Raw genomic sequence first — 11,497 nt, forward strand, 5'->3', positions numbered from 1 at the left:
CAATCTCAATAGTAAATAAAAAATATTAGAATCCGTCATTTTGACAAAACTCTAATCTTAAAAATCTAGAATCTGTAAATCCAGTGCTAAAAATGCTAGATGTAAAAATCCCAAAAGGGTTTGAAGTAATAATACCAAAAATAAGAATGTCAAAAGTGATAATAATACTATCAGAAATAATAATAATTTTCAAATAACATCAAATAAAATTGCAACGATAACACAAAATCAAACTAGAACCGAAAGATCGAAGTCCCCAGTTCGATTTAAATTATTCCAGAACCAGCGAAAGCATTCTGATAAACTTTGAATTTATTGTGCTAAAATGTGTCAGAGCCTAATTCCGCCAAACCACGGACATGGCGGATCGCGTCGGCCGGTCGCAGCAGCAAAAATAATTTCGTCCCGAACAAACGACTATAAATGTCACGGCGAGGCGGTCAACTTGTTGCACTCGATTGTACACAAAGCCCCCCGCAGCTTCCAAACGGTCTGAGACCGTTCCCAGGGAACAGTGGTCTGAGAAATCGAGTCGACAACGGCCGATTTGCGAAAGAATATGCATCATTGTGGCTTTTAACGAGTTCCAAGGCCAGGTTCCGTTCGACAAGTCGGTACCGCGGCGGTTTTGGCACGCTTCCTGCGACGCGGACCGCATAATTAGGCGTCAACAAAATGTCTGACGTTCCCGGATACGACAGACAGACAGAGAGAGGGAGAGAGAGAGAGAGATAATCATGCACTCTCTCGCGCACGCGTTTATTCTTAATTAATACCAACCGATCGAGCCTTGACCCTTCCAAGCATACTATTCACCGTCTGTTATTATTTTTTCTTTTTTTTTTTCTTTCACTTGACCCACGTTTCCGTTTCGCTCTGGTTCTCCGCGCGACAAGAACAGCGCGAGGCTGTAAATTCACGCGGATCCGAATTTCCTCGTCGCCGCTCGGAAGAAGGTGGCTCTAACGAGCGGCACAAAACACGCAGCTGCGTTACATAATTACTGCACGCCGGAGGATAGATTAATAGCCATAACCGAACGTTACGCAATAATACGCGAGACCGTTCCCGGTTCTGAATCGGATTATTCGTTCGAACGCCCTGTGGACCAAACGCGAATTCGCAATTCCAATGAGTCGCGCATGATTTCGATGAGTCTAGCTGAGAATCGATTGGAAAATTACCGTCGTTGGGACAGTGTATAATTGCGTGCAATTAGAAGCATCAGCTTCCTCTTATTTTCAGTAAAATGGCGTGCAGATGAGTAATGGTTATTGTGCACGTAGGTCTAAAAATTGAAAGAAGAAGGAAATTTTTTTGTGCAACAGAACGATCTTGACACAAATGAGAATTATTTCACGTTGGTTTTGCAATCGTTTAACGTAAAGGTAACAAAATAGCCAGAAACATTTTAACGTAAATATTCAGTATAAATCAAGAGCTATGAATGTCTCACAATCAAGTGCAGCTAATAAAGCATCGAATCAACGTCTATCAATAAACAAATAAATAATTTTGATATAAAAATTGCGGGAGGATTTAATCCTTTGCACTCGAAGCTAGTTTAACTCGAAAACGAAACATTTCTTCCGACCTAGAATGTTTCCCTTCTATATATTTTTTGTTCATGGAGAATGAACACATACGAGCATGGTGCAACCAATTTGTACAATTCTGAAATGTTTAGTAAATACAAACAAATTTAATAATGTAAACAATATTTTGAATAACGATACAGCAATTTTCAGTGGTGCCTTACAGTCGCCATTCGAGTGCTAAGGGTTAATATAAAATTTGTGGGAGGATTTAATATAAAAATTACAGAAGTAAACTTAATTGCACTAAACCACGATGTTTGAAAAATGTGGAGAAGAATGTGTAAGCAGAATCTGTGGTATCTGTGGATTTGACAATAAAAGATATTTTCGCTAATAAAATGGGTAAACAATGGAATCGGTTCGACGTCGCGAAAAATCGGGGCGGCGATGAAAATGTTTTCGGGGATTTCTCGCATGGACCTCGCCGGTCCCAGGAATCCCGCGAATAACCGCGAAATATGTAACCGAGGGGGGGGGGAGAGAATATATAGGGAATATATAGCGTGTGTGTCCCCCCGCCCCTTTTCGCCGGAAACCGCGGTCCGAGTACGAGGCGAAGGGCCCGGGCTGATTCCGAGAAATTCCTACTTGCCGACTCTCTCCGCGCGTTTGAATGCGTTCAGAAACGAGTTTAAAAATTGTCGAATATTTCTCTTAGGGGTCCCCCGTTCTCGCTCCGTTTGTAGCCGGGAGAAGATGGGTATAACCCGCGTGTGCAGCCAGTGGGTTTTATGCGCACGTGTGTACCGCGAAAGAGTGGAGAGGGTTCCCCCTCTCCCGCCCCCACCCCCCTCTCCCGACGGTCTCGACGGCCCGAAACGAAAGAAAAACGAGCAACCAGAAAAGAGACGAAATGGTAAAGGTTGCGAGGGAGAGGCCCCGAGAGCATTATGCTCCGGCATTATGTTCCGCAAACTATCGGGAACCCGCGAGAACACCCGGATGCTTCTTCGAATCGACTGTTGCACCGAATGTCCATCCTCCTGTCCATCAACCCCCCCCCATATTTATTTGTTTCTCGGTTGTTTGATTTCTTGTAAATTTATTGCGGCAGTTACTGTCTTTGTTACAAAAATTATAACACAAATAATCTCCTGCGAATCAAATGTTCCACCGTCCTTTGGAAAGGATAGTTTAATCCACCAACCCCTTTTCTATTTTTCTAATTCGTGGTTTTTCAATTTCTTGTAAAATTATTCTGGAACTTCCTGTACTCGTAGCAACAATTATACCGTTTCCAGTGTACGAATGGTCTCATTTAATCAATTATTGCACCGTGCTCGATTTTTCATATAAACCCCCTTTCTATTTTTCCACTACTTCGTGGTTCTTCAATGTCTCGTACATTTATTGTGGACATTCGTGTGAATTACGTGCAAAAATTATAACCAGAGGGAGAATAGTCTTGGAGAATCAATTCTTGAACTATATAATCACGAAATTTGAAGAAAACAACACATACCACTCTTATACAGCCTTAGCCTTATACAACCTTTTATACGTCGAGCGTTAATCGTGCATCGGCAGCTGCGACAGAACTGCATCGCCACCACAGTCGATAAAGCAGTGAACGCACACGAGTCGATAACTCTGCTGTCCTTCCTTACCATCGACTTTCTATTTTGCCAGCTGCACTCTACATTCACAACCAGAGATAGGACCCTATCCACTACGGAAAACATAGTAACCTATTCCCGGCGCGAAATTCAAAACTGTCAAAGGGGGTTGAGAAAATTGAGAAAATAATTCCCCAACCGCCCTAACAGAATACATAAAAATAATCAAAATGCGAACGTTCTGCATCAGTTGCAAGAAACAGGTCCTTCATCGATTGCAACGAATAGAAACCAAATGAAAAATTCTTTGTTTAATAATTTTAATAGATTGAAAATACTGTATTGACACCCCTCAATCGTTTTAACCTTCTCACTATTTGAATTTCGTCTACCCAATTTTGTAACAAAAATGAACAGTTAAAATAGAGAACTGTAGAATCATTAGATAAATATAATATTATTTTCAATTTATTCAAAATATTTCAAGAAGAAGCACACTTGTTATCCAGCTTCTGTTCCCTGCAAAACTTAGAAAATTTTAATTTTTCATATAATCCGCAATCTGGTGGTAACTGTATTCCCGCAATAATTAACGTCTGCAATTTTCTGATTTCAGCTCTGCTAAGACAAAGCATGTCTCCAGTCGCCGACACGCTGATCGGTAGCTCGAAAAGCTCGGTGTCCCAGCCGATAATCGATTATTCTCGATACGTGAGGCGGTACACGTCCGGCCAAGAGTGCGGCAGCTCCTACTGCAAGGAACTCGGCTGCCGAGAGCATTTTCACTGTTTGGACTGCAGTGGTAGGGTGTTCGTCAAGAAGGAGGAGATGATCAGGCATTTCAAGTGGCACAAAAAGAGGGACGAATCTTTGCAGCACGGTTTCATGAGGTACTCGCCGACGGACGACTGCTCGGAGAGGCATCCGGGCCGTGCCTGCCCTCATAATCGAAAACAGACCCACTACCACTGCATCCACGAGAATTGCGACAAGGTTTACATATCCACGTCCGACGTGCAGATGCACGCCAACTACCACCGTAAGGATTCCGCTATCATACAGGAGGGCTTCCAGAGATTTCGAGCTACCGAGAGCTGCGCCACTGAACACTGCACCTTCGTCGGTCAGAGGACCACGCATTTCCATTGTCGGAGACCTGGGTGCAGGTTCACGTTCAAGAACAAAGCTGACATGGGTAAGCAAGCTGTTTGAATCATTACTCAATTGACACGTCTTTCGCTACCTTCAGATTCAATACTTTGACTATTCTTTAACAAGCTCCTCTTCATCTTCCAGACAAGCACAAATCCTACCACATCAAGGACGAGCAGCTGTCCCGCGACGGCTTCAAGAAGTTCATGAAGTCCGAGTCGTGTCCGTTCGAGCAGTGCCGTTTCTCCCGCGTGTGCAACCATATCCACTGCATCCGGTCGCACTGCAGCTACGTGCTGCACTCTTTGAGCCAGCTGTACTCCCACAAGCGGAAACACGAGCGCCAGGAGTCAGAGTTGGCCTACCGGAAGTACAAGCAGATCGGTTCGGTAGGGGGCTCGAGACCTCCAGGATCGTGGCCCCCGGACGACCTGAGCGGCCAGAGCATGTCCTTGAGCATAAACGGGGAGAGCTCGAACGAGGACAGAGGCTCGCCGTCATACTACTCCCTGGACGACTCGTTCCAGAGCGGGAGCGACCTGGCAATGGACCTGACAGCGCCGACAACCACAGTATCAGCCAGCGGAAGCTCCACGATGACTATCGACCAGCATCAGCAGCAGCCGAGTCAGCTAACGGCCACGGAGTTAGCGTACCTGGTGCCAGCGAACGCGGAGTGTCCTTGTCACCTGGGCAGAGACCATCATCATTGCGGTTTGGACAGATGCGGGGCCGCGTTGAGGGACCCCCGCGAGGTGAGGGAGCATTTGAGGGAGCACGAGACCCAGGAACGCATCACGGACGCCTTTTTCGAGGAAGGTGGTTGCGATGATGGTTGTCCATACGCTGACAAAGAGAAGCACTACCATTGCAACTGGGAGAACTGTCGAGAGGTGATCCTGTCCACTGACAAGCCCTTCCGCAGGCTCCAGCACTACAAGATCCACGAGTACAGCAGGCAGCTGAACCTCTCCTGCTCGTCTCATGCACTCTCCTCGGACGTGACCCTAACCCACCTGACCAACATCGACGCCATGTTCAGGCGGAAGCGAGGCCGACCCCCGAAGAACCGAGTGATCGAGATCTGGTCGGGAGGAGACCCTGCCACACACACTCACGACTCTCCCCAGGCTATCTTCACCAGTTTCAAGCTACCCAAACCTCAGACCCCTAGTCTGACTGCGAATCCTTTGATGGAGGATCGAGAGGGCAGCATTTCGCCTTCTAATAGTCTTGGGGAGCCTGAAGGCTTCTCCACCTACAATCCTGACGGGTGTCCCGACCCTGCCTGCGTGCTCAGGTCCACCAGACACCATCACTGCTCCCAAGCCAGGTGTCACTTCTCCACCGACAGACCTGATCAGCTGCTCATGCACAGCAAGGACTTTCACGACAACGTGGACATACCGTCCGGATTTGCCTTCTTCGACAAAATGGTGGACTGTCGGCTACCTGGATGCCATAGCAATCGCGTGAATCGGCACTTCCACTGCACCAGGCCCAACTGTGGATACTCGTTCGTGAGATACTCCACCATGGCTCTTCACGAGAAGCAGCACGCTGGCCAAAACGAGGCTGTCAGCCTAGAGTCCTTGACTCACGATGGTCATCATCAGATCCAGCAGGTCCTGCAGGAGACCAAACCCAGGATCCAGGTGAAGAATCCTGCGGAGCTGATCGAGAAACCTGAAGAGTGCTTGAACACCCCCGATCTGGAGAACAGATCCATGATGGACGACAAAGAGCCCGAGATCCCCAGCCCGGACGCCAGCAAGACCACCGGTAAGTGGCCAGTGATAGTCGGACACGAACCCAGTGCACCTGTACAGTACTGTTTTATAGAGTTCTGAGTTTGGTAGTGACACACGAGTCAGAGTCGGTCGACTGCATGTCTTTTTTTTTTCTGCACGTATCACGCACCACAATTGTATATTCGAACACATCAGCACCACCTTTCGAGGGCTCCACCGGAGCTTTTGCGAAACCACGCTTTGTCGAAAGGACGTCTTGGTCTGAAATTTTTGGTAGTGAAACGTAACGATTCGTTTTCAATCATGTCCTGTAGGAGCAGCGTAGATCCTGTCACGTTTTGCTACCGGAAATCTAGGTTTTGCGCTCGGCTGGAACGGTGTTTTATAAATCTTTGCTGGTTTGAACGTATTCTTCGTTTTAGTAGAATGGTTACTTTCCTGTTTGTATGTTTGGTATCCCTTCATTAATTTATTGTTCTCTGGATGGGTTGATTTTCTGGAACCATTTTTGTGTGGATACTAGAACCTTGTGTCTCTCCAAACGATGTGTTCTAAAGTTTCTTATTCAAGGTTATGGCGATGATAAAATTTATAGTCGAGTAAATTTTTATGAAGCAGTGCAAAGTACAGTCTTTTCTCGATATATGTCCCAAATATCTAGCCGATAAAAGTCCTAGAACTATCCCCACTGCCGTGGGGTATACCCTGTTAGGGGACCCAAAGCACGAGGGGCCACGGTGGACATTTATCGAGAAAACACTGTAGGTGGACCCTTTTAGTTCTTCATTGATCTAGTGTTGAATAGAATACGAATAAAAACACAATTACCAATTTAAAAAATTTTAAAAAACCAAATGTGTTCAGAAAATCTTGCTTGATGCATAAAAATGTATATTTTGTGAAGGTCATGGTGAACGAATGTTATGAACCAATTAATGTGTCGAACGAAGCAAAGATTTATGGAACGTTGCGAGGCGTCCTTCCCATTTGTTGTCGTCGTTGCGTTTGTGCGTCGATTTCTTTTTTTTTTTTTGTTCTTTGCGTCTGATGTATCTATTGTACAAGGTGGTTGTAATTCTAGTGGGAGGTATATTTGAAGTGTTGGTTGTTTGGTTGATTGTTGCTAGTGGTGAGGGCGGCAGGCACCTATTATCCGGTCAGTGGACCGCCGAGTGAACCTGCACTTCCGGGCGTCGTGCTATCCATGCGAACTTCCGTGCATCAAGGTTCGTGTCTCTATCGACGACAGATTTTCTTGCCTTGAAACGTGTTTTCTCTTAGTATAGAATCAGGCGAGGAACGTGGCAAACCTAACACTCAGGAACACTCCACACACGGTATCATCCCCGAAAAATGACTGCACAATTACTTTACTTGATGTACATAATTTTGACCCACGGTGCTTCCAAGAGAAGCAAGAAGAGAGGGTTTAATAAATTAAAAGGCGGTTTAATAAATTATATGAAAATAGAAAATATTGTACATATTTCAATAAGAATTAATATAGAAATGGTCCCTTCACATGGAAGATGCTTACTCGCCACTGATAGACTGTAGATCTCCATGTAAATTAAAAAGCAATAGAAATATATTCTTTCTCTGAATAACTTTAACGAGCCAAGAACAATGTAACATCATTCTCGAGCTCATTTAATGCTTTCACAGTTATGTATCTTACCTATTCATTTGGAGCTGCCTAGTCATTAAATTATTGTCCAGTCACTATTTAAATTATGTCTAGAAGGGAGACATAAAGTGACCCACCCCAGGTACATTATGTTCCAAAAAAGCTTACAATCGAGAAACTGTAAATAAATGAAAAACCCCTTCGCACAAAAGTCTCTTATGTATTGGGTTTGCCTGGACCTCGTCTGCCAGCAGTGTCGTCAAGATCCTCGCAGCCTCCATGATGATTTTCGACTAAACGATGACTATTACTATTCCAGAGTCGCCAGTTCTCCCATCCACCAGCTCATCCTCGCCGCACACGCTCTACGGTCTAGAACAGAGTTGCGGCCGGCCGTTCTGCAAGTTGAAGAGGAAGAACCACTACCATTGCAACGCGTGCAACCAGGCGATGTCGGAGCTAGACCGACTGGTAGCTCACATAGCGAAGCACTCGACCGGCGCCATCTTGAGCCAGCAGCAACACGACCTCGCGAACCAGGTGCCCAATCAGCTACAACACGAGTACCTGGCTCAGCTGTCCCAGAAGCACGAATTCATGGCTCAGAACGCTCAGATGGCGCAGAACTTCCAGAACCAGATGCAGCGTCAGATGCAGCAAACGTTGGGCCAGATGAACCAGCAGAACCAGCTGATGGAAGTGAAAATGGAACCCACAAGATGCGGCGCCGACGTCGGCGTGCAAAATGTCCCCAACGTGAAAAGAGAGCCCAACGTGAAAAGAGAGCCCAGCGAGATCAAGGACGAAGGGAACAACTCGGTGATGGGCGGCAACGAGAATGGACAACTGTCCCAGCCCAGTTTGCCTCCCGCTATCAAGCAATCTCCCGGTCCAAACAGCTTCGAGCTAGACCTGAGCGGCTACCATTTTCCAAGCCCCAGTGAGTTCTCCGCGGTGATGGCCGCCATGAATCAACAGATGGCGCTGATGAACCAGACCCTGCCACCTTTCGTGCCGCTCGGTAGCATATATACCGGCGCACCGGGACTCATGTTTGCTCCGGGACTACCTCCCGCGAACTTTCCACCTCCTACCAGGGATGAGAACCCTCTAGCTTCACTGGCTGCTAACCTGAACTTGAAGAGGTCGTTTTCCCCGCCCGATAGCAACTCTCCCGAAGCCAAGAAGCAGAGGCTGCATCACTCGATGAGGATGCTCAAGGACGAACCTGTGCCAGAAGGATACGTCAGGTTGGTGAAATGTTCTTCATGTTGTGGACCTGTCTTTGGTGGACTGGGCGAGCTACGCGTAACTCGAAGTTCCCGAAAACTGTAAATACATTAGAAGAATTTAAACATGCTAATATTATTTTTAAACTCAGTTTCCATTTCACTCCAGTCTGTTGGAATTCAGGTAAACAATTTTTATTGGGCATAGCGATCATAGGCGTTACTGTACCTCCTAAGCCCCTCCAAAGACTCCCCCAGCAGTCTCACTCCAAAGACACTACTCAGAGTTGATTGTGTATAAAGACCCGCGGTCTTGGCATTACTGTACCTCTTCAAGGTCACCCAACTCCAACAAGTACTAACGACCAAGCCCTCCAAAGACTCCTCCCCCAGCAGTCTCACACCAAAGACACTACTCGAAGTTGATTGTGCATAAAGATCCGCGGTCTTGGCATTACTGTACCTCTACAAGGTCACCCAACTCCAACAAGTACTAACGACCAAGCCCTCCAAAGACTCCCCCAGCAGTCTCACACCAAAGACACTACTCGAAGTTGATTGTGCATAAAGATCCGCGGTCTTGGCATTACTGTACCTCTACAAGGTCACCCAACTCCAACAAGTACTAACGACCAAGCCCTCCAAAGACTCCCCCAGCAGTCTCACCCCAAAGACACTACTCGAAGTTGATTCTGCATAAAGATCCGCGGTCTTGGCATTACTGTACCTCTACAAGGTCATCCAACTCCAACAAGTACTAACGACCAAGCCCTCCAAAGACTCCCCCAGCAGTCTCACACCAAAGACACTACTCGAAGTTGATTCTGCATAAAGATCCGCGGTCTTGGCATTACTGTACCTCTACAAGGTCACCCAACTCCGACAAGTACTAACGACCAAGCCCTCCAAAGACTCCCCCAGCAGTCTCACACCAAAGACACTACTCGAAGTTGATTGTGCATAAAGATCCGCGGTCTTGGCATTACTGTACCTCTACAAGGTCACCCAACTCCAACAAGTACTAACGACCAAGCCCTCCAAAGACTCCTCCCCCAGCAGTCTCACACCAAAGACACTACTCGAAGTTGATTCTGCATAAAGATCCGCGGTCTTGGCATTACTGTACCTCTACAAGGTCACCCAACTCCAACAAGTACTAACGACCAAGCCCTCCAAAGACTCCCCCAGCAGTCTCACCCCAAAGACAGCACCCATCTTTCTTCACGAACCCTAACGAATCCCTCTTCTCTCCAGGTTCCGCTTCAACGAGGACTGCAGGTACCCCCACTGCGGGTACCGGGAGCACCAAACCCACTTCCACTGCATGCGCCAGGACTGTGGCTACTCGTTCTGCGACAAGACCCGTTTCGTCCAGCACACGGCCCGCCACGAACGGCTGGACACCTTGATGGGCGGCGACTTTCAACAGTACCGAGCGAACGTACCCTGCGGAAGGGAACAGTGCGCGTACACATCGTCGTTGGGCTCGATGCAGAACAAAGCGTCGCACTTCCACTGTCTGAAATGCGACTTCGTGTGCACGGACACGAACAAAGTGGTCGCTCATCGTCGCCAGCACGCGAAGCTCGACAGCATCGCGGCCGCGGGCTTCCAGAAGTTCACTCCCAGCCAGCCTTGCGGCGGCGTGCAGTGCCAGCACTCTGGCAAACAGACGCACTACCATTGTCTGCAGTGTCAGTACGCTGTTCTGGGCCTGGCCCAGATGTCAGCGCACAAGTACAGACACATGGACACATAACGACGCCTGGTCGAGCGGCTGTTCGCTGGAGGAGGCTCAAGAAAGACGGTCCCCGTAGACATTCCCCAAGAGAGCCACGGGGGGGGGGGGGCGATGTGGATCTAGGGTTCACTCGATCCTCGGAGAACTGAGAAACCATAAAAGACACACACACAAATGTCCGTCATACCTTGTTAGACATTCCCCGCAGCGACGAAGCCGGCCCTGTGGTTCTGCGAGCGCGCTGCATGATCAGGGGGCAAGCCCGACCTAGTCATCGATCAGTCAGCCGTCGAGAAGGGATCTGCAGCTGTCGGGAGGAACGTCGGTCGATGATCGAGGGATCCCCGGATCGGCCGGTCACTCTTCGTACTTACGAGGATATTTATTTTACCGACCGTCGGGAACGTTGCTGCCTGCCGTCGGCGATGAAGAACCGGAAGAACCTTCTTCCCCGTCGTCGCCGAGTTTTCAGGAGGAACTTTTTGTTTTGAAGAGAGAAACCTTTCGAGATTCTTCGGGACGTTCGTATGGTGTTCAATGGTTAGAGGGGAGCAGAACCGTAGACAATAAAAACGAGGACGACGAGAGTCTATAGCTTTAGCGCGAAGAAAAAGACAAACTGTAATATTTAATAGCAAAAGACCCCCTGTACATTTTTTTTTCTTCTTCTATTCTTCTTCTATTCTTCTTCTTCTTCTTCTTTTTGTTTTTTTCTTCTTCTGTTTTTCTTCTCTCTTTTTTTTTTAGTAGCGTGTACCCTCGGCGTGGTGCAGCGGCGACTTAGGTCCTAGAGTAGATAGTTAATATATACATTGCGAGAAAGGGAGAGAAAGAGAGAGAGAG

General features: G+C 47.4%; 1 protein-coding gene across 6 annotated transcripts in view; it reads left to right on the forward strand.

Annotated features, from left to right (window-relative positions):
- Positions 1 to 11,114, forward strand: part of LOC143360219 (zinc finger protein castor homolog 1) — a 216,152-nt gene extending 205,038 nt beyond the window's left edge. For 5 of the 6 annotated variants that reach the window (XM_076798879.1, XM_076798912.1, XM_076798895.1 and 2 more), the window contains exons 7-11: positions 3,771 to 4,349; positions 4,451 to 6,088; positions 7,185 to 7,283; positions 8,004 to 8,934; positions 10,168 to 11,114. In XM_076798879.1, the coding sequence (XP_076654994.1) occupies positions 3,771 to 4,349; positions 4,451 to 6,088; positions 7,185 to 7,283; positions 8,004 to 8,934; positions 10,168 to 10,672 (3,752 nt within the window). In that variant the 3' untranslated portion in view covers positions 10,673 to 11,114. The remainder of the gene's footprint in view (positions 1 to 3,770; positions 4,350 to 4,450; positions 6,089 to 7,184; positions 7,284 to 8,003; positions 8,935 to 10,167) is intronic. The other variant, XM_076798923.1, reaches the window with a different exon arrangement.
- Positions 11,115 to 11,497: the final 383 nt, after the last annotated feature.

Source organism: Halictus rubicundus, chromosome 1 (assembly GCF_050948215.1).
Source record: "Halictus rubicundus isolate RS-2024b chromosome 1, iyHalRubi1_principal, whole genome shotgun sequence".
In the NCBI taxonomy this organism is placed as follows: domain Eukaryota; kingdom Metazoa; phylum Arthropoda; class Insecta; order Hymenoptera; family Halictidae; genus Halictus; species Halictus rubicundus.